Raw genomic sequence first — 22,347 nt, 5'->3', positions numbered from 1 at the left:
ATGGGAAAATGGAGCTGGAGTCTGTAAGATCCACAGAAATGGCAGCTTAGCAAAGCTGTCATTCCCTGAACCTTAGCAAAGCTAATAGCCTCTTAAAGTAGAAGAGTGGCCAGGAGTGAGACATCCTGAGCTCACATGCTGGGCTGACTAGATAGCAAATCCTAATTCCCCTGTTCAGCCCCAGTCTCCCTAAAACATGCCACATTTGGCCTTATGAAATCAGCATATTCTGTCAGAAAGGACCTCAGTCATCTGCTCTAGTCTTCTGTCTTCAGACAGGGCGTCCATTTTAAATGCATGTTCACCCCATTTTTACAAGTTTACAGGAATAGGAATTCTATTATCTGACCACTATTCCAGGAGTTATAATTTTCAATGACATATCCGTCAGAAAGTGTATTTCACATCTAACATTTATTCCTCGTAATTGGAATGAAATATATTTTTAAATTCAAAGTTCATTAAAGTAGAAAGAAACTTTTCAGCATTGCTTTCAAAAAGATAGTCACCAAGTCATTTATTAGTTTTTCTTCCATCTCATCTCGTAGAGAACCATCACCCATAGCTCTTCTCCCCAAAGCCTCTTTCCAACAGGCTGTAATTGGAGGCTACAGGTTACATGCTTCTGATGTTCTCCAGAGCCTCTCCTAGCTATATCCAGAATACCCCCTGGATGGTGCTTGTAATTTTATCCTTTGTCTTGCTTCTAATATGTCAGACAGCTGCTCATAGAGGGTTATTTAGGGTAACATGGAGCAGCCAAGGAGAGACTGGCCAGGACTGGTCTAGGGCCAGAATAGGCCAATGAGGTTGTACAGGAGAGCCCAAAGAATTAATGAGACTCTCCTAGTATAAACTATTCGTTTATTCTGGTCTGTGATTTCTAGAGAACTAGGTGTTTGAGACACAGGTCCAGGGACGTAAAGAGGGTCCTAAAACTTGATTTCTAGGCAACCACTTGGATATTCAGTTTAGAGGCAGGAAGGATGACCTTTAGAGGTTGGTAGGGTTGAGGTAAGAGGAAGGCGAGGAAGAAGAGAAAGAATCTTCTTTTCTTGTGGGATTTTTATTCTGCCCAATAGACTTGGATATTTTGTGTTCACTATCTGTTGTTTGCTTTATACTTAAAACCTTTTAGGTTGTTTGTTTTTCTTAAACTTTTCTTCCCTACTCTTACTCAGCTCAAGAGCAGGAAATAGCATTCCAAGCTATACATTTCAGAAGAATGTTTTTCCTTATTTCTTAAGATTACAGATTTGTACCCCAGAACTCTAGGTATTCAATAGAGAAGCCTCTAGACCTTGTGAAAATAAACAATAGTTTTATATCTGTTGTGATCTTATTGAGTTACCTTTATCCGAAAGCAGCGATGGCTATACGTTGATTCTGACCTTGTTTTTTTCGTCCACACAGGCTTTTCTAGCTTCTGAGAAGCCCCCTTCCTTCACAGAATTTTCAGGGTTTTGTTTGTTTGTTGTTTAGATTTTATTTATTGATTTTTGGAAAGAGGAGGCAGAGAGAGAGAGAGAGAGAGAGAGAGGGAGAGTGGGAGAGTGAGAAGGGGAGGAAAAGCAGGAGGCATCTACTCATAGTAGGTAGTAGTTGTTTTCCCGTACGTGCCTTGACCCGGCAAGCCCAGGGATTTGAACCGGCAGACCTCAGCATTCCAGGTTGATGGATTTTTCAGTTTTGATTCTTTCAGTTTGAGAATGTAAACTTAGACTTCTAGTCTTCATGAGACTTTGCTTCAGTGTTGTCATAAATAAACTTTGGTATCGGTGCTCACCAATGACCTCCTATTGGCAAGCCCAACCTTGCATTTCTTATTTTAATTATCAGAAGCATTTGACACTTCTTACTTCTTAAAACTGTTCCCCCTGGCTTTGAAGGCATTGCCGAGTTTGTCTCCTTCTGTCTTTCTGGTTGCTCCTTATAGTTGACTTCATGGATTCCTTCTTGCCCCGCCCATTCCTTTAGTGTTGGTTTTCCTCAGGGGCCCATTCCTTGCCCTTTTCCCTTCTAATTCCACATATTTGTTGAGACAGTCTTTTCCGGGTCCACACTGATGTCCCACAGGAACGCAACTCAACCTATCCAAATGTGACTGTATCCACCTCACCCCTGTCTTTCCAAATCAAAGCCTGCCTCTGCTCAGTTCATTAATATTACCCTTTGCGAAAGTCAGTCATGGTATTTCCTTCCTCCTCTCTAATACTTTGAAATTTAATCACATTGCTAATTAGATGTAAATTCAGTTGCTTCTGTTTCTAGGGTATCTCCTGTCTGGTATCTCTGTTTTACAACAAATGTCACTTTCCCAGTCGAAGACCTCATACTTTTTGTTTCAGCTGCCTGAGAGCCATCTAATCCTAGTGTCGCCCCTTTCGGTCTGCCCTCCACACTGCTGCCAGAGTGATCTTCTGATATGTAGATTCAACTCTCAAAATTCTTCAACGGTTCTCCTTAGTCTGCAACTTTATTTATATATTTATTTTTGGTCACAGACCCTTTAAAGAATCAAATATAAGCTGTGGCCTTAGATTCCCATGCCCTTAAAACCATCACCATGGGTCCTTAGCCAAACACTGGCCCACAGAATAAACACCAGACTTCCTCCAGTGGCATGCAGGTGCCTGCCCACCCGTGTAACTTCGTCACTCCCCACTTCCTATCTTGTATTTTATTCTTTATAATACCGAGTTACCTAAGGTTATTTCTTGAAACTCACCTTTATTTGTGTTATTCTCCCTGCCTAGAACACTTTCCCCCCAAATTGTCCACCTGACAAAAAGATGAAAAGGAAATTGTCCTTGAGGTCTCAGAATAAATGCTGTCTTTTCTGTGCAGCCTTCCCAGGCTTCCTCCTGGCAGCAGAGCTGCTCCTTCTCTTCGTTCCCACTGCACTTTGTACAAATCACCATCATGGGGATCCGTGTTGTCACCATATTATAATTCTTCACAGGTCTTGAGGACCATTGCCAAGTCCTTTATCTCTGTATCCCCAGACTCAAAATTCTCTGCTGTCTCCCCAGTGTCTACATAGTGCCAGGAGCATGATAGGGATTCACTAAATATTTATTTGTTCAATGATTGAATGGACCTCCAATTTGATTTGAAGCTTATAGCCATGTAATACCAACGTTTGTCAGTTTGAAAAAAACAAACAAAGAAAACAGATATTGTGGTCTTTTTAATTCTTTTCCTTTCTAGATAGCTTTGGATTATGCAGTAGTTTGTGATGGATTTCAGTCTGGCACTGCAGATTTTTCCAATCACCGCCTTCTCTAGTGTTTACTGGTATATAATATTTCCCCAAGTAGGGTTAAGGTCCGTGGGAATAGATTTTAGATTGAAACAAAAATATGTACTGAAATACCTGAAATATTTACAAGAAGTTGATGTCTATGGCACTATGATTTCTAGAATATCACCATGAGTCCCTCTTCACATGATAAGTCAGAGAATCCAAACTGGGTGGTACATATTGGAATACACACAATTCAAATGACACTAAAAAGCTATGTATGTGTACCGACACAGGTCACTGAGCCACAGAGAGTTAAGTGTTTGTCCTGAAAAACCTACCCTACCAAAGCTGGGCATATGTCTAGGTTCAGTACAGAAGGCAAGGAAAAACATAGTACAGCCATTGGAATTGGGAGGGCCCGGCACGGAGGCCACTAGTGTTGGTTTAAGAATTGTATGACTTGGATTCAAACCTGAGCTTTGGAAGAGTACCAGCTCTGTGATCTTAACTTCTTGGAACTTTAGTTTCAAAAATCTGTAAAATGGAGGCAACTCCAGGGTTGTGGATAGGATTAATTGAGATGATGTTTAGCAGTGTCTAATACAATAAGCATTCAAGATTATTATTCCCCAGATTGCCCGGGCAAGGAAAGGTCTTAGGAAAGGAAGGAGAGATGAAGGGGGGTATTCAATTAACATTGAATACAAAATGTTAATGGGGAAGCCGGAAGACTTGGGTGAGAGGAGTATTCTAGATTCATAGAAAAGCCTAAGAAAAAGACTGTCTCATATCTTGGATTCCAGGGCTGCTTTTCTAACTTCTTTCTTTCCTCTTTGCAGGAATGAATGCTGCTGTCAGGGCTGTGGTCCGAGTTGGTATATTTACTGGTGCCCGTGTCTTCTTTGTCCATGAGGTTGGTTCTCTACTTTGTTCTACGCCCTCTCTCTCCCCACTTCCTCCTTCCTTACCTCCCAGTTACATTGCAATGTCTGATTTCTCTTGGCTCCCTGCCTACCTGAGTCACTCCTCCCCACTTTGACTTCAGTAATGATGATAAGTCCCAGGGCTCTGCAGGTGGGTCCTCATGCTGCCTGTTCATTCAAAGGAAGAAGTAAGTAGATTCCCTCCACCTCCCCCAGAACAGAGAGAGAGAAGCTGAAGTGGGCTAGTATTGCACAGCACACTGAGTCTATCTAGGGACAGAGCCTCAGGAGACGGGAGTCTCACTAGATTTCTGTGGTCTGCCAACCTTCGGAGGTTCTAATTCCTGTTTCCCTTCCTTTTGTTTGCTCTTGTTCTTTGCCCACTCTTCTTGAGGTAAGGTCTAGCTGCCTTTCTTCTCTTAAATTTTATAGTCTTTTGTCTTTTCAAGTCACATTCCTCTCCTTCCCTCCAACATTTCCTTTCCCCTTCCTCTGTTGTTAATAAAACCATCTGTTATGTAGTTCCCCTGGGAAGCAGATTGGAGGAAATGGGATGAGCCAAGAAGAAGAGGAATTACAATTAAATATTAGGAAGGACATCAAGAATGGGAGAAACTAGAAAGGGTATTGAAAAAGTTAACTTCACCTTCCTTGGACTGTTAAATTACGGTAGTCTCACAAGTATCCAAAAATCTATAAGGGGGGTGGGTGACTTGATTCTCTGAGAACCTCTTCCCAGAGAGCCTGTCTTGATCCTGGGAGCTCAGGGGGAAGCCTAGCAGAGACTGAATGGGTATGCTCTGCCCCACAGGGTTATCAAGGCCTGGTGGACGGTGGCGATCACATCAGGGAAGCCACCTGGGAGAGCGTTTCAATGATGCTTCAGCTGGTATGTTCTAGAGGATGCCTGTCCCATGTTTGTGCTGTCCTTGTCTCACCTCTGTTCTGCTTTGGGCTCATGGTTTCCCGAATTCCCTGTCAGGTGGTTTGATGAGGGGGGACTCGGTGACAAGGCAGGGGCTGTGTTTTCCCTTTACTCTTTGCATTTGAAAATATCACCCTGGTTTCCTGGAGCAGGATAGCGTGTGGGGGCTGCGATCACAGGACGGTCTGCTCTTAATATAAAGGTCATAGTCATGACTTGGGTAACTGACATGTAATCAAGTCCTGCCCTGGGGTCACGGGGAAGGTCTGGCCCTGAAAATAACCTTACCAGGGGACTGGAGCCAGAGCCAGAAGTAGTGCTGAAATATGCCAGTCCTCATGTGACGGTGATGAGGTGACCTGAAACCAGACCATTTAAGGGAGGAAGGAACCCAAACAGCCTTACAGAGTTTTTTTTTTTTTAATAAAACACCCTAAAACTGCCTTGATTTTAGCCATGACCCTTTTTGCTATATTCTTGAAGTCATTTTATACCCATTTTCTGGTTTACTGAAAAATCTACAAACCACGTTAATATCCCCATTCTTTACCTCAATCCCCTACAAATCTGTGAAAAGAAATTTAACGCGCAGTGCTTAGCGACCATTCTCTTCGGATGATGGTGCCTGCCACAAAGTGGTCTGAGAGTGAGCCAGGTTCTCCCCCAGTGCCCCCAAAGCCCTGGACAGTCAGCTTATATGATTTTTCAAAATAAGAAATTTACCCCTCTTAGGATATCTGTAAGCCCCTGGAAATCTAAGCTTTTCTATGCCCAAAACTGTTTTTCCTGTGAATACCTGGGTTTTGTGGCTCTTTCCACTAGCGCCTTGGATCCCAAGGAGCAAAAGGAAAAGATTGGTGGTGCCTCGTTCCAATGGGAAATCCCATGTGCTAGAGAGGGAGAAGTGCTACCGAGCACAGTTGGGATGAACACGGTCCAGTAATATCAGGCCAGTAGGGAGAACTTCCAAAAATTGAAGTCACTGCTACTTCTTACACTTTTAAAAAGATCTGGGCCCTGGCCGGTTGGCTCAGTGGTAGAGCGTCGGCCTGGCGTGCAGGAGTCCCGGGTTCGATTCCCGGCCAGGGCACACAGGAGAGGCACCCATCTGCTTCTCCACCCCCCCCCCCTTCCTCTCTGTCTCTCTCTTCCCCTCCCGCAGCCAAGGCTCCATTGCAGCAAAGTTGGCCCGGGCGCTGGGGATGGCTCCATGGCCTCTGCCTCAGGCACTAGAATGGCTTGGGTAGCAACAGAGCAATGCCCCAGATGGGCAGAGCATCGCCCCCTGGTGGGCATGCTGGGTGGATCCCTGTTGGGTGCATGCGGGAGTCTGACTACCTCCCGGTTTCCAACTTCAGAAAAATACAAACAAACAAACAAAAATCTGAACGTTGGAGATTATTTCAAAAGCCAACAAGTGTTTGTGTATTCCCTTGTTCTCTTTGCTGAAAATTACTTTTTTACAAAGCCTTCAAGGAAGTGGGTTGATCTTAGCAGCCTTCCAAGAGGTGTAGCAGAATATAGGAATGACACTGGAATCCCTCCCCCCCAGCCAGCATTATTTCCCTTTCCTTTAGAAGGGACAATGAGTCTTTTTTTTTTTTTTTTTTTTTGTATTTTTCTGAAGCTGGAAATGGGGAGAGACAGTCAGACAGACTCCCGCATGCGCCCGACCGGGATCCACCCGGCACGCCCACCAGGGGCAACGCTCTGCCCACCAGGGGGCGATGCTCTGCCCCTCCAGGGGTCGCTCTGCCGAGACCAGAGCCACTCTAGCGCCTGGGGCAAAGGCCAAGGAGCCATCCCCAGCGCCCGGGCCATCTTTGCTCCAATGGAACCTTGGCTGCGGGAGGGGAAGAGAGAGACAGAGAGGAAGGAGGGGGAGGGTGGAGAAGCAAATGGGCGCTTCTCCTGTGTGCCCTGGCCGGGAATCGAACCCGGGTCCCCTGCACGCCAGGCCGACGCTCTACCACTGAGCCAACCGGCCAGGGCTGGGACAATGAGTCTTAAAGATGTCAGGAAACTTCCTAGGGAGCCACATGGTTATGTCAGCCCATCCCAGTGTTGGAATAGGGGAAATCTTAGCATGTTGAGCCCAAATGTGGCTGTGTTATCTGGTGAGCTGACTTCTACCTCTCCCCCAAAGGGAGGCACAGTGATTGGAAGTGCCCGGTGCAAGGACTTTCGGGAACGAGAGGGGCGACTCCGAGCTGCCCACAACCTGGTAAAGCGTGGGATCACCAATCTGTGTGTCATAGGAGGTGACGGCAGCCTCACTGGGGCTGACACCTTCCGTTCCGAGTGGAGTGACTTGTTGAGTGACCTCCAGAAAGCAGGTGAGACATTGTTCTCATCAGTACTGTTTGTGTGCGCAGACACGCACCCCTTACCTCCCATTGGAGGAAGTTGTTACCCAAACAAACTAGGCTGTCTTTGTCCTCCTTTTTCTGCCATTGCTTATAATTCCCACTGGCTACAGTTCCCTTTCTCCTTGGTCATCTGCTCTTTGGCCTGCCAGTCACCTCATCCAGGGGCTCTTGGTTTGCTTTTCATCGCCAGGTAAGATCACAGCTGAGGAGGCTACAAAGTCTAGCTACCTGAACATTGTGGGCCTGGTTGGCTCAATTGACAATGACTTTTGTGGTACCGATATGACCATTGGAACTGACTCTGCCCTGCACCGGATCATCGAGATTGTAGACGCCATCACCACTACTGCTCAGAGGTAAGGGGGTGGAGGTGGGCAACACAGGAGGATGGCAGCTGGGACAGGCTGAAGGGTGACAGGCTAGAGAGATTAAAGTGTCTGAGCTATGGTGACAATAATGACTAGTTTTCTGAGGCTAGAACACATTATCCCTAGAGCACTGAAATTGCACAGCTCTCAAAATACTCTAAGATTTGCCTGGCCACTATCTAGCCCTCTGTCCAAAAATGTATCTCTGTGGTCTTTAATACCTGTGAGGTCTCCTAAATGATCAGTGTGCAGACTGAGATGAATCCAGGGAGCCTGGAACCTGAGCCGCCCTTTCCAACCACATCCTAGAGACTGTAGAGGCCATTACAACCACCACTCAGAGGTCAGGGGACTTGGAGACAAGGTGGGAGAATGGGAGCGTGCAAGGATAACAGTTCACCCCGGGGATCCTAGAGGGTCCAGGCTAGTGGCGTCCTCTCTCTTCATGTCTTTTCCCTTTCTCCCCTTCTCTTCCTGGGCCTCATCTCTTCCTGGAACGGAGCCTCAGTACTGGCCCCTTTTACTGCTGTATTTTCTCAGCCTAGGAAGGACAGACACCCTGTGGCTAAAGTGTTTCCCCTAGCTTTTCCTGTTCTCTCAAGAAACCTGCTGGGGGGCCTAGCAGCATAAATACATTTCCCAGAGAGGCTAATTGGCCTAAATGTGGATGGCAGCTTAATCTTGGTCATAGGGACACTTGGACTTTATAAAGTGTCTATCTCTTGCAGCCACCAGAGGACGTTTGTGCTAGAAGTGATGGGCCGGCACTGCGGGTAAGACCCCCTTGGGGACTCATTTATTCTGTGGGCCCAGCAATAGCGCCTTCCTCTTCCCATGGGGTCCAGAGAGATCTCCCAGTGGCAGCAGACCTGGAGGTCACATGCTCCTCTTGGTGTGGTCCTTTTCCCTGTCTCCACTCCACCGACCATAGAGACCTACATGTGCATGTGTGTGCATGTGTGTATGTGCACAGGCACACTCAGTGTGAAAGAACAGACAGTGCTCTGAGACAGGAAGCCACTGCAGGAGGTGAAATGACTAGGAAGTGCTCTTCAGGGACAGAATCTCATTGAGAAGCCACCTCAAGGGTGCTCTTACCCTCACCCCAAGAATGCAGTTGAGGGTCCTCAAGTTCTTTCACCAGCCTGGGGACTGGCGACCTTGCTGGGCGCAGGTGATGCTGTTTATGGGGTGCAGCTCCTAGTGTGATGCTTCTGGTTCTCGTCTCAGATACCTGGCTCTTGTCACCTCTCTCTCCTGTGGCGCCGACTGGGTTTTTATTCCTGAATGTCCACCCGATGATGACTGGGAGGAGCACCTTTGTCGCCGACTCAGCGACGTACTGGCACTTTTCCTTTGCCCTTAAAAAAAAACCCTCCCCCTGTTTCACTGATGATCCACTTCCCTTTCATCGGTTTCACTGCACTGACCACGCTTCTCCATGTGCTTGACCAGACAAGGACCCGTGGTTCTCGCCTCAACATCATCATTGTGGCTGAGGGTGCAATCGACAAGAATGGGAAACCGATTACCTCAGAAGACGTCAAGAACGTTAGTATGAGTGAAGTCAGAGCTGTCTTGGACACCTTACCCACCCCGACCCCATTCCCCAGTGATTTGAGTCTCCCCTTAGACTTCCTGCACACCTCACCCCAGGTTTCCTGCCCCCTAGTTTCCTCCCACCCAGGAAGTAGTACAAGATGAGAGGATAAGTTGTCCATGATTTATCTACATCTCTGTTTTCTCTCTTTGATTCCGTATCTCTTTCTCTGTTCCTCTCTTGGTCTCTTCAGCTGGTGGTAAAGCGTCTGGGATATGACACCCGGGTCACTGTCCTGGGGCACGTGCAACGGGGTGGGACACCATCAGCCTTTGACCGGATCCTGGTGAGTCGTGGGGCTCGACGGCCCTCCTGCCTCAGAACCCTCCACTTGCTGTCCTTCCCCTGCCAGACTGTACTGCACCAGCACAGGGTGATGCGTGACCATGGTCATGCCATCTCGCCACCAGCCTCTGCAGTCCGTGGCCTTGACCTATTCCCATACACTCAAGAATTCCTTTCTGTTGCAGAAAATGATGGGAAACTATATGCTTCCCCAGGGGTGAGGTCTCGTATCTTGGAGCCATGAGCATTAGTGAGGTTGTTAAGATCTAACCTCCTACACTCAGTTTGAACCCTCTTATCCTACTTTCACTGGCAGAGAAAGGAAGTATCCTTCCTTGTTTTATCAATAAGAAGGGAGTATGACCCTGGCCGGTTGGCTCAGTGGTAGAGCGTCAGCCTGGCGTGCAGGAGTCCTGGGTTCGATTCCCGGCCAGGGCACACAGGAGAAGCGCCCATCTGCTTCTCCACCCCTCCCCCTCTCCTTCCTCTCTCTCTCTCTCTCTCTCTTCCCCTCTCACAGCCAAGGCTCCATTGGAGCAAAGTTGGCCCGGGCGCTGAGGATGGCTCTGTAGCCTCTGCCTCAGGCGCTAGAATGGCTCTGGTTGCAACAGAGCAACGCCCCAGATGGGCAGAGCATCACCCCCTGGTGGGCATGCCGGGTGGATCCCGGTTGGGCGCATGTGGGAGTCTGACTGCCTTCCCATTTCCAACTTCAGAAAATACAAAAAAAAAAAAAAAAAAAAAAAAGAAGGGAATATTATTAAGGCTCATTGATCCCCTTGACTACAATAGTGGACATGTTTCTCTGGAATCAGGTAGAATCCTTGGGGTTCTGATTACAAGAAGATGAAGAGTCATGAAGCTTTGGGTGAAATCTGGGTAGGGAAGTAAAGCCCAATAAGTTCCTGGCGATAGTCCCTAAGTGTGGGGCTCAACCCTGGGAGTCGGAAAGGGCTTTGAGTGTCCTGGTTCCCCAGGCCCAGCCAAGCTGGGGAGGCCTGAGCCAGACTGTCTTTGTCCCTTGGGTTCTTGCAGGGCAGCAGGATGGGTGTGGAAGCCGTGATGGCACTATTGGAGGGCACCCCAGACACCCCTGCCTGTGTAGTGAGCCTCTCGGGTAACCAGGCTGTGCGCCTGCCTCTCATGGAATGTGTCCAGGTGGTAAGTGCTGACCCCATTGCCCCTTCCTAACAGCCCCAGACCCATCTCTGAGCTGGAGCTCATGGGGAAAGAGACCAACTTCCAAGGCCACTGGGACAGGATCGGAGGGAAGGGGAGCACGGGGAAAGAATGTGGTCGTGCCCTGTCTCTGAGCCTCAGTTTCCCCATCTGTGAAATGTTTCTGAAGAAGATGGTACTTTCTATCTCACCTAGTAATAAGACCCATTATCTCTTACTATCTAACCTCAAATCCTACTTTATTAAAAATGGGAATATTATTAAGGTCTAGCTAGGTAGCTTATATTTTTCTCTGATATCTACCTGTAGTATGATTCTCTGAATCAACATGAGAACTAATACACACCTTGAGGGTTGTCTCAGGGATTGGAGAGCAGATATGTGAAGGATATGATGCAGTGCCTGGAAACCGCTGAGGGCTTAGGAAACTATGTGGCTTTTATAGAGCAGTCACTCTGTCACCACAGGGCGAATACTGTGGCTGAGGGCTAAGGTGTCTGGCCTGTGTGCTCAGGGCGAATACTGTGGCTGAGGGCTAAGGTGTCTGGCCTGTGTGCTCAGGGCGAATACTGTGGCTGAGGGCTAAGGTGTCTGGCCTGTGTGCTCAGGGCTGGCTCCCACCTTTGGCCGGCTTCTCAGTGACCTACAGCCCAGACAGCCTCCAGCCTTGCTTGGAACTGTATCTCTAAAAGCCTCAAAGCTAAAGCACTGTCTCCCAGCACAGAAATCAGTAGCTGGGAGGCACATGCTGGGATCAGCCTATCTCCCTGACTGGGTTATCTGCTGGATCTTCACACACTGACTAGTTTAGAGGCTCCTTTGAGGCTGGGCCCTGAGTGTGGAATGGAGAAAGATGCCATTTTATCTGTAAGTGCGGTTCCACTCTGCCCGTATTCTAACAAATAGAGCACTGAAGCAGCTTCTTCTATTGCTGCTTATTACTCAGAAAATTCAGGGGAAAACAATACTTCTGTGAAAGTTTGGGGGGCATAGACAAAGTGGGGCACAGGTTAGGCAGGATCTGGTCCCCAACCCAGGGATGGGCAGTCTCTGTGGACGGAGATGCCGCTGTGTGGAGCCTGCCCTGGGGTCGTGACTGTTGCTGTGCTCCTCCCTCAGACCAAGGAAGTGACCAACGCCATGAACAACAAGAAATTTGATGAAGCCATGAAACTGAGAGGCCGGTGAGGAAATGCCTGGAAGCTCACTAGCTATAGAAATGAGCTGCCAAATGAGACCAGAAGTCAACAAAGCTTCAGACCCAAAATAAGAGCTTCTGCCTCTTCCTCTTACTGTCTCTGCACACTTTCTTCCCCAAGAGAACTAGTTGTAAGGTGACCAGGAGGCTCCGTTCATCCCAAGGATGCCCTCCCTGAGATTGGCCTTTTATAAATATTATAATATTTCTGTGTGTGGACCCCAGCTAGATTATAAGTTTCTGTAGGCAAAGGGCAATCTCCCATGCTGAGCCCAGGAGAAGAGTGCTCAGGAGTGTTTGAAGAATTAGTGCCCCCTCTGCAGCCCTGCCCAGTCCCTGCTCTTATCCCCCTATGTCCTTAAAGGTTTGCCCTGTGGAACTTCACATTGGGAGCAAAACTTCAGACCAGGTCCCCTTAGTCTGCTGGCCTGGGACATGGACTGAAGACACCTGTATCCCTCTTTGTACTTTTTACAGGAGTTTCATGAACAACTGGGAGGTGTACAAGCTTCTGGCTCATGTCAGACCCCCAGTATCTAAGGTACTCTACTGGCCACTTGACCCTCTGCTGCCCCCATCTCCCTTTATGAATTGCTTCTCCCAGTTCCCACCACCTGCAGCCTTGCCAGCTTCTTTGCCCCATTGTCACTTTCAGTGCTGAGTCCCTGACTCTGCTAAGACAATTTTCCGTTAGCCACCCACATAGCAGCCCTGTGTGCTTAGTGTGCGCTGGCTATCTCTGACTCAAGACCCGTGTCCAATTCAGGGCTGACAAGATAGCATGCGAGGAATGGGAAAGAGGGCTTGTGTAGCATTTTCTCTGGGCCAGTCTGGGAATAGTCACATCTAAGTATATTGAAGCCACCTCTTCCAGTGGAGTAGTGTTCCATATTTAGTGTATATCAGGGTCATCTGGGTGCTTATGCAGGTTCCTGGCCATTCCCCGAGTGCGGCATTCAGACGTGGGGTGGGGCCCAGGAAGACACAGCTTTAACGAACTCCTGAGGTGGACTCTGATGCATGTGGTCCAAGGATCACACTTTGGGCAGTGCTGCTCTGAGGTCTGTTATTCACTATGTAACGATATCCAGGATCAGGGACAGCAGCTTTATTTATTGATTTGCAATATAGAACTTTGCTTCAATAGTATGAGGGAGCAAGCTGTGTGGGCATTCCCTGAGGGAGGGCTGTGTGCTGTCAGGCAGATGCTCTGACCCTAGGACCATGAGGGACTCAGTCAGCTTCCTCACTGACCCATCGCCCCTCCCCTGCTCCCTCTCTGCTTCCTTCTCCTCAGAGCTGCTTGCACACCGTGGCCGTGATGAACGTGGGCGCCCCGGCCGCAGGCATGAACGCCGCTGTTCGCTCTACTGTGAGAATCGCCCTCATCCAGGGCAACCGAGTCCTGGTTGTGCATGACGGCTTCGAGGGCCTGGCCAAGGGCCAGGTATGGGGACTGAAGGGAAAGGAGCAGTCATGTGGGATAAGTGTAGCAGGGGTGACCTGTCTGTTCTCTCTTCTTACCCTCTCACTACCTTCCTCTCTCAGGGTTCAAGCAGAAGTAGATATTTAATTTCAGCACAGTAGGAACAGGCAAGGGCCACTAAAATGAACCCTTTGCAAGCAACATATCTTATTTCATTCTTTATCCCAAAGCTCAGCACGGTGCCTGGCTTAAGTAGGTGCTCGTTATTTGTGAATGAGCAATAAGGGGTGGTAGAAGTTTAGTGAGCTGGGGGAAAACCAATCCCTGATTCTTCTTCCAACCAGAGAGGTGTTGGGGAGGGGTTAGAACTTATGGGGGTGCCAGTCCACGATGCAGACCTGTGTAACCCTTCCCTGCAGATCGAGGAAGCTGGCTGGAGCTACGTCGGGGGCTGGACTGGCCAAGGTGGCTCTAAACTTGGGACTAAAAGGTAAGTGGCATTGCAGGAGTACCTCCTCCTAGTCGCCCCTTAAAGGTGTCCCTTGGAATGTGGGCGTCCGTTCATCAGGTCAGGGTCTGCTTGGAGCTCTGCGGTTACCTGGGGCTTCTATGTGCTACGCTCACAGTTGCTCCGGGGAGGGCAGACGTGTCCATCCACCACTGCAGAGCAGCTCTGGCAGTTAAGAGCCCCAGTGTGTGTCCTCGGACAGGGTGGGGTAGGGAAGAGGGCACCAAGCAAGATACTATAAGTGTCCTCTAACTCTAACAACTTTTCCTCTCAATTTTGCTGTCTCTCCCCCAAATTTCATTATCCTCCCTCCCCACCCACCCCTCAATCAACTAGGACTCTGCCCAAGAAGAGCTTAGAACAGATCAGTGCCAACATCACTAAGTTTAACATTCAGGGCCTTGTCATCATTGGAGGCTTTGAGGTGAGTGCCCCTCTGTTCCTTCCCCTCCCCCTCCCACCCGCCCGCCTTCCCTCCTCCGCTCATTCCTCCCCGGCTGCTCTCCTCAGGCCTACACAGGGGGCCTAGAGCTGATGGAGGGCAGGAAGCAGTATGATGAGCTCTGCATCCCGTTTGTGGTCATCCCTGCTACGGTCTCCAACAACGTCCCTGGCTCAGACTTCAGCGTGGGGGCTGACACGGCACTCAATACGATTTGCACGGTGAGAGCCCCCTACCCCCGCCCATGCCTCTGGCCAGGATGATAGGCCCTGGTCTGAATCTGGTCCTGGAAAGTGAGGTGCAATTTTTGTACCCATCAAGCAGCGTTGTTTGAAAAGTGCTTCTTGAGGCCCAGGCATTTACACAGACTTCAACCACACATACGGTGTTTCTCCTCCTCCCCTGAGTCCTCTAACCGGGAAACGCACATTTAGTAGGACTCTGCCTACCAAATGTTTTCTCCTTGCTGAGGTCATACGGCCTAAGTTCCACACTCTGAGCAACAGAAAGGGTAGGTGCATCTTCCTTCCCAGAGGAGAAGTTCCGCAGGTGCTTGACAAATGTGCTTGTTGTTCCTGAAGGCAAGGACTGGAGGTGTAGGGGCTCTGCTGGCCCGGGGAGAAGAGAGTGCCCGAGTTGGGTTATGACAAGAGCCATGGAAGTGACAAGAGTCAGGCCCCTGACCCTGCCTTTCTGTGACCCTTTGTCTCTGCAGACCTGTGACCGCATCAAGCAGTCAGCAGCGGGCACCAAGCGTCGGGTATTCATCATTGAAACTATGGGCGGCTACTGCGGCTACCTGGCCACCATGGCAGGACTGGCAGCTGGGGCCGATGCTGCCTACATTTATGAGGAGCCCTTCACCATTCGAGACCTGCAGGTAGATAGCCACCTAGAGTTTGCTGGGTAGCTCTCCCCTGCCCGTCTGTCCCCACTGTTCCCACAGCAACCTGAGCTGTGAGAGGACAGAGCTGATCGGTCTGGAGTCCTGTGGGGAGACCGGACAGCACTGAGCAGGCATTCCTTGGGGAGACCTCACATAGATGACCAAAGCACCTGCTGTGGGCGCATTCATTTTGAAGGGCGGCTTGCTGCTCAGCCCTTTCTGTGTGTTTTTCATTTTATCTTCACAACAGACATGCAAGGCAGATATTACCTTCCTATTACAGATAAGAAAGGCTTAGAGAGGTTAAAACCTTTCCTGAACTCATAACTGATTGAGAAAGTTGGTGATCTTTCTACTATATCACGCCACCCTTCCCAGTGTCCCTTGCTACCAAAGTGGACTCCTCTCATTCCTTTTTGAGGAGGGCATACCCTTTCAACTCCAGGGTGAGGGTCTGACTCCCATGTCACAGAGAGACCATTTGGTCCTTATTTTCCAAGATCCCAGTTCACTGAAGGAAAAAAGCCACACAGTGGAGGGGACGGCAGGCTGAGGAGCTCCCTAATCCCGAACCCAGCCAGCCCCTGCCCGGAGTGGGAGGAGGACTTGTTCTCTCCCACCCATAACTTAAAGCCCACGTGAAGGAACTGGTTCCTCCCAGGTGACTCACTGCTGTACATACAGGCATTTACAGCCTGACACCGAGAGGAGAGTCAGCCCTCCGAGGGAAGCAGAAAGCCCTTGAAAGGGAAGTTGAGGGGGTGTGAAAGGGGGCTGAGAGCTGACAGTCCCCACAGCGTTCCTCCTTGCAGTTCTGCCCGTCTCGTTTAGAGTCTTCATTTAAATTTCAGTCAGCACTGAACTTCATAAAAGGATCAGGCACAGTTCGGGCCCAGGAGTGTAAACAGCCCTCTTCCCTGTCCTTCTGCCTCTGGGAGAGGCTGGCCGGGGAAGAGGAGATCTCCGCGCCTGCCCGACCGACCGTGCCCACACCCAGCCAGGCTTAGGATTTACTGTTTCACTTTCAGGCGAATGTTGACCATCTGGTGCAAAAGATGAAAACAACTGTGAAAAGAGGCTTGGTGTTAAGGTACCTCACTCATGGCTTGTTCCTAAATGAAGAGAGAAAATCGTTGGGCTTTGGCCTTAGCCCAGGGGTCCCCAAACTACGGCCCGCGGGCCACATGCGGCCCCCTGAGGCCATTTATCCGGCCCCCGCCGCACTTCTGGAAGGGCACCTCTTTCATTGGTGGTCAGTGAGAGGAGCATAGTTACCATTGAAATACTGGTCAGTTTGTTGATTTAAATTTACTTGTTCTTTATTTTAAATATTGTATTTATTTCAGTTTTGTCTTTTTACTTTAAAATAAGATATGTGCAGTGTGCATAGGGATTTGTTCATAGTTTTTTTTATACTCCGGCCCTCCAACGGTCTGAGGCACAGTGAACTGGCCCCCTGTGAAAAAAGTTTGGGGACCCCTGCCCTAGCCTGTAGAATGGATCCACGGTTGGGACACAGGAATCTGCAGATACAAAGGGAGAAAACTTGAACCACGGAGGAGATAGGAACGGGCAGAACAGAGCCAACAGAGGGAGGGTAGGGAGGAGGTGGGGAGACAACCAGTGACCGGCTTTTGGTCTGTTCTTGGCAGGAATGAGAAGTGCAACGAGAACTATACCACAGACTTCATTTTCAACCTGTACTCTGAGGAGGGGAAAGGCATCTTTGACAGCAGGAAGAATGTGCTTGGCCACATGCAGCAGGTATGGGGACGCCCGGTCACGCCCGTTACCAGACGGCCATGGCCCCCACCGGCCATCGCAGCTCCCCCGGCCTCGGATCTGCTGGAGGCTGTCAGTGTGGCCACAGAGCGTGGGCCTGCGGTCTTTTATAGTCGCAGCACCAGATGTCTGTCTCCTGGAAACGGCTTTAGAGGTTGTGTGGCCCATCTTCTTCATGTAGGGCGGGGCTTCTCGACCAACTGCGGCACTGCTGCCGCTTCAGGCAGGATAATTCTTTGCTGCGGTGGCTGTTCTGTGCAAGAGGTTAGCAGTATCCCTGGACTCTACCCATGAGATGCTAGTAGCACCTCTACCCTGAGTTGTAATAAGTAAAAAAAATGTCTCCAGATATTGCAAATATGCCCTGGAAGGCAAAATTGTCTCCATTTGAGAAGCACTAATTGCAGTGAGAAATGAGCCCCAAAGAGGAGACATAAGTTGTTCAGGGCCTTTCATTAAGCTTGGATGAGAGCCAGAATGAGCCTAGTCCATTGTCCTTCCACCACACGGTCTCATACAGAAGCCGCGGAATTAGTGCGGGCGCCTCGCGCCACTGATGGGGCTCACGGGGAACAGAACTTTCCACCATTCCCATCCAGTCCCAGCGTTCTTCCCACCCAAGATAGGCCTCACTCACTAATGCAGCCATCCCAGGCGTCCCCAGCTGGTGCTACTTAAGCATTGACCTTTGAACTTTCTCTCCCCACAAATGAATTCCCAGTGTCTCAGTTTGAATGAGTATATTAGCCCCAGCAGGAATGGGGTACTATTATATTAAAGCCCTAGATTTTTTTTTCCTTCCTACTTTACCACCTACTTTCTTTCAGTTCAGAAAAGAATCTACATGTTTTATATTATTCTGAGGTGCTTGCCACCAAGGGATCCAGACTGGAACACATTGATGTCATCAGTGATGATGACTGAGAAAGCTGCTAGGTTAAAGAGGGTAGGGAAGTGACTGGTGGCCAATAAGACTAGAAATACGTGAAGAGGATCTGGCAGCTGTGGGGCTAGAAGAGGCCATTGTGAGACCAGTCATCTCTTTAGCTAATTACTAATTCTTACACCTACAAATGGCCAAATAGGCCGGGCTAGCTCACCCCAGTTTCCTGAACTATTTCAGAATTTCTGTATTCCTGTTTTTGGCTATAAACTTGGGGCCCATTCCTCCCTTTCTCTCTGTGTTTTCAGATATCTCTGATACTTGGAAGTCCTTCCTTCTGTAATTTTTATGACTCTTTTTCTAGGGTGGGAGCCCAACTCCATTTGACAGGAATTTTGCCACTAAGATGGGCGCCAAGGCTATGACCTGGATGACCGGGAAAATCAAAGAGAGTTACCGTAATGGTAGGTGGGGTATGGGTGAAGCCCCTCCACAGAGGCTGGGTCTCCAGTACAGAAGCTGACTGACTGTCCCTTATTGCAGGGCGGATCTTTGCCAATACTCCGGACTCGGGCTGCGTTCTAGGCATGCGGAAGAGGGCCCTGGTCTTTCAACCAGTGACTGAGCTGAAGGAGCAGACCGATTTTGAGTGAGTGCATCTACTTCCTAGGGTGGTTCCCTCCCTGGCAGTTTCAAGTTCTACTTTCCCCAACCTGCTGTCCTCAGTCCTTCCCTTAGCAGTAACACCTGTAGTCGCACTTACTTAAAATCTGATGCCTGTGCCCTAAATCCAACCTCTTTTGCTCAACTTCTTCCTGTGAGCCTTTGATAGAAGTTGATTGTGCTGCTGAGAGATTACATCATCAACTACCTCATTCCTTTGTAGGCACCGCATCCCCAAGGAACAGTGGTGGCTGAAGCTGAGGCCCATCCTCAAAATCCTAGCCAAATACGAGATTGACTTGGATACCTCAGAGCACGCGCACCTGGAACACATCAGTCAGAAGCGGCCTGTAGAAGCTCCTGTCTAAATGTCTTTGGAGTGAGGGGAACAGATTGTTCATATAGTCTCAAGTGTTTTAGCTCATTTTTCATTAGGTTTCCTTTTATTCTGTAACTGCAGCCAAGATTAGCTCTGGCTAGGGGGCAGTGAGTGAGTGAAAGCTCCATTTAGGTAGAATGTATCATGACTTCTGCCCCAGCTTCATTCATCACACAGGCTGGGCTCATCTAGTGCTGGGACAGCTAGATTTCAGTTACTCGGTTAGAACTTTCCTAAAAATAAGGTTTATTTATTTCTTTGTGATAACAAAGTCCTGGTTCCTCTACTGCTTTTGCTACAGTGACAAACAATAACTACACTAATAAATGCCAACTGGTCACTGTGCTTGGGGATCTCCTGTTATCATCTTCTCAAGTAGAATGTAGTACAACCAGACTCTGCCCAGACAACACCCGGGAAAACGCAGCCCACATACTCACCCCATGGGCTTCTGCAGCATCCCTGGGCTCTGTACACAGGGTCCTAGAACATGCATGGCACACTGGTCCTCCCCCTCATCCTGCGTAAGTCACCCCTGCATCCTCTGCAGCCGGTGTGATGCTGCCGTCTCCCTTAAGCTAAAGCTGTGTCTCACCCCTTGAGCACATGCCCGTCACCTTGAGTCATGTTTTTCCCAGCCGTCTCCTGATCTCGACTCCTCCACTGACAGCCCAGGGTTCTCCCTTCTCAACTATTCCCCTCTGCTCCTTCCTGGATGAAAGCCAGACTCCATTTGTGGGGAGACATGTACATTTGAAAGGCTTGGGAAATTGAGACACCCAGTCTGGGTCCTAGTTTGGTTGAAGTACTGTTTTGGAAAGATGACAGTTCTTATTCAGCTTAAGTTGTTTTCTGTTCTATAATGAGGAGGCTTCTTCCTCCTCATTAGCCAAGTGCCCGTGTAATGCAGTTGGTCTTCAGGATTGGGACCACAAATTATATACAGAATGGTCAGGGTAGTGCCCTGTCAATGCCAGGTTTAAGCTTTGCCTCCAAAAACCAGGTCTAGCTCTCGGCATAGGCACACATAGTCCTCCCAGCTCAGTTTCCTCACTTGCTTGATGAAGCAAGAATGTTCCGGCTCACAAGGGGTAGAAGAAGGGATTATCTCTAGTACATTACTTCTGCTGGCTGTCCAAAGTATTACTGCTATACTCTAAAAAGAGATCGAAATGTAGTGACTGAGAAGGCTTGTCAGAGTCCAGAATTAAAGCAACCAAATGCTCTTTGTACAGGAATTAACAATAACTATCAAGTACTGTTATCACTGAATCCTCAAAACAGCCAATAAGGCTGGGTGGTGACAGAGGGAAGAATGGAGCTCAGGATGATTAAATAATGTGGAGAAAAGCAGGAACAACAGAAATTGCCAAAGTTGCTTTTAGAACTGTTTATTTTTTTTTAAGTATGCAAAAACACCAATAGCAAAAGGGCAAAAGCAGACATACTTTTTCAAATTAACTGTGTCAGCAGATTTGTAGTTCCCAATTGGTTTCTGAAATTTGCATACAGATCATTTAAGATCAATAATAACTTGATCTAGTTTAGGAACATAAAAAGGAGCATGTACATTAAAACAGATCTCTTTTGGGCAAGCAGGCCATCTCAAAAGGAGCTCTTATAGTGCTCTTCCCCAGGCCCCCAACTCCGTCCCCTCCACCAGTGTTTTGTATAGATCAGTAGAGGGCAAATTTTCCAAAACAACTGAAAGAGAAATAATTCCAAGCCGTTAGCAGAGTGAGCTTCACATAGGGAATGAGGAAGACCCACGGGAAAAGGCAGCCCAAATCCTCCCCTACTAGAGCCAACACCTGTGTCTATGGTGCAAGAAATGCCTGCTAAGCCATCTGAGAAACTGGCTTTCGGGGAGAGAAAGAACTTCATTAGAAGAAAGTTCTTAGCACTGCTCAGAACCTGCTTCTCTCTCCTACTATGTGGGAAGCAGCAAGACAATCTTTCCGAAATAATATTGCTGAATTATTGTAATCCTCAGGGGCAACCATGGAAAAGCAGCAGAAACAGCTGTTTGTTTTGATGATGAGAAAGGGGACCAGTCCCTTCTGAATGCTCCATGATGCGACATTCGAGGGATACCATCCAGCCCTATTCTCAATCTGCACACTATATGAGGTTGTAGTACCTTTCTCTTTGGGCTGTTCTCTTAAACTTCTTCAGAGATCAATTAAAATGCTTCTAGAGGATTCTTCTGAAGGGTTACTATGTCCTCAAAGGAAACCCAAACACATTCCTTAAGTACTTTGTACTTTTCATCTTCCTAGAGAAATTTAGTTGCACTGTTGACTTTTTCCCTAAAGAGGAGGGGAGGGGGGAAGGGGGGAGACCTCTTCATTGCAGGGTTCAATATAAAAAGCCAAGTAAATGAAAAACAAAAGTAGGAGATATGTTTTTTTGTTTGTTTGCTTGGTTTGGGGAGAGGAGGTGGTGTGGAGGTTACTGTTGTGACCTGTTGCCTCAAAATATAAACCACACAACAGGAACAGCTGCTTTTCCTGTGTTCCAAGACAAAGAGACAGTAGTGCAGGGAAATCCTCACCCAGAGTTGCCCGTGTGATGGTGTGAATGTCTCCTCTGGGCTATTCTACAAGTAGCAGGTATTCCTTCAGAGAAGCTGGCAGTGGAAGGCCCTTCACTGCATCGGGCAGATACTGGAGTCCCAGGCTACGGCGCACGGCATAGCGAGAGAGTGTTTTTAGAGTGCCTGGGGCGGAGCACAGAACAGTCAGTTTCTCACACAGCTGCTGGTCTCTGGCCACTTCTCGTGGCATGGTACCATTTTTCCTTAATTCAAAGTGTCCAACAGCTCTGTGGAGGAGCTCAAAGCAAGAGTCCTCTTTCTCAGTTCCAAGGCCCCTGACTAGCAGAGCCACCAGGCGGGAGATGGGTGTCTGGCCTTTTAGGTTGATGACTCTGACCTCTGCCCCATAATCAAGAAGGATGCTGATGCTCTCAAGGTTTCCCTTCATGGCAGCCCAGCTGAGCGGGGTATCATTGTTGTAATCCAGGGCATTGACTGAGGCCCCACTCTCTAGGAGGGCCCGCACACATTCAGCATTGTTCTTAAAGGCTGCCCAGTGAAGTGGGGTGTCTCGGTTGCCATCCAGTGCATTGGGGTTTGCACCATACTCCAGTAGGACCTCCACGCAAGCCTCATCCTTCTCTGCGGCATAGTGGAGGGCTGTCCGATTGTAACCATCCAGGGCGTTCACCTGTGGAGGGAGGAACTGTATTACAGTAAACAGACTACTTAGGACGATGGGCAAAGA

At 48.7% G+C, this 22,347-nt stretch overlaps 2 protein-coding genes across 3 annotated transcripts in view; one reads left to right on the top strand and one right to left on the bottom strand.

Annotated features, from left to right (window-relative positions):
• PFKM (phosphofructokinase, muscle) overlaps positions 1 to 19,408 on the top strand; it is a 25,266-nt gene extending 5,858 nt beyond the window's left edge. The window contains exons 3-23 of the mRNA XM_066368837.1: positions 4,087 to 4,160; positions 4,982 to 5,059; positions 7,242 to 7,431; positions 7,655 to 7,820; positions 8,561 to 8,605; positions 9,063 to 9,171; positions 9,288 to 9,383; positions 9,626 to 9,718; positions 10,753 to 10,878; positions 12,016 to 12,080; positions 12,572 to 12,635; positions 13,392 to 13,541; positions 13,940 to 14,010; positions 14,365 to 14,452; positions 14,539 to 14,691; positions 15,186 to 15,350; positions 16,385 to 16,446; positions 17,009 to 17,120; positions 18,386 to 18,485; positions 18,565 to 18,670; positions 18,908 to 19,408. Coding sequence (XP_066224934.1) covers positions 4,087 to 4,160; positions 4,982 to 5,059; positions 7,242 to 7,431; positions 7,655 to 7,820; positions 8,561 to 8,605; positions 9,063 to 9,171; positions 9,288 to 9,383; positions 9,626 to 9,718; positions 10,753 to 10,878; positions 12,016 to 12,080; positions 12,572 to 12,635; positions 13,392 to 13,541; positions 13,940 to 14,010; positions 14,365 to 14,452; positions 14,539 to 14,691; positions 15,186 to 15,350; positions 16,385 to 16,446; positions 17,009 to 17,120; positions 18,386 to 18,485; positions 18,565 to 18,670; positions 18,908 to 19,052 — 2,258 coding nt within the window. The 3' untranslated portion in view covers positions 19,053 to 19,408. The remainder of the gene's footprint in view (positions 1 to 4,086; positions 4,161 to 4,981; positions 5,060 to 7,241; positions 7,432 to 7,654; positions 7,821 to 8,560; positions 8,606 to 9,062; positions 9,172 to 9,287; positions 9,384 to 9,625; positions 9,719 to 10,752; positions 10,879 to 12,015; positions 12,081 to 12,571; positions 12,636 to 13,391; positions 13,542 to 13,939; positions 14,011 to 14,364; positions 14,453 to 14,538; positions 14,692 to 15,185; positions 15,351 to 16,384; positions 16,447 to 17,008; positions 17,121 to 18,385; positions 18,486 to 18,564; positions 18,671 to 18,907) is intronic.
• ASB8 (ankyrin repeat and SOCS box containing 8) overlaps positions 19,028 to 22,347 on the bottom strand; it is a 10,694-nt gene continuing 7,374 nt past the window's right edge. For both annotated transcript variants that reach the window (XM_066368838.1, XM_066368839.1), the window contains exon 4: positions 19,028 to 22,290. In XM_066368838.1, the coding sequence (XP_066224935.1) occupies positions 21,658 to 22,290 (633 nt within the window). In that variant the 3' untranslated portion in view covers positions 19,028 to 21,657. The remainder of the gene's footprint in view (positions 22,291 to 22,347) is intronic.

The sequence above is a fragment of the Saccopteryx leptura genome, chromosome 2 (genome assembly GCF_036850995.1).
Source record: "Saccopteryx leptura isolate mSacLep1 chromosome 2, mSacLep1_pri_phased_curated, whole genome shotgun sequence".
NCBI classification, from domain to species: Eukaryota; Metazoa; Chordata; class Mammalia; order Chiroptera; family Emballonuridae; genus Saccopteryx; species Saccopteryx leptura.
The sequence above is the reverse complement of the archived record's forward strand: the minus strand, read 5'-3'. Positions and strand labels throughout refer to the sequence as shown.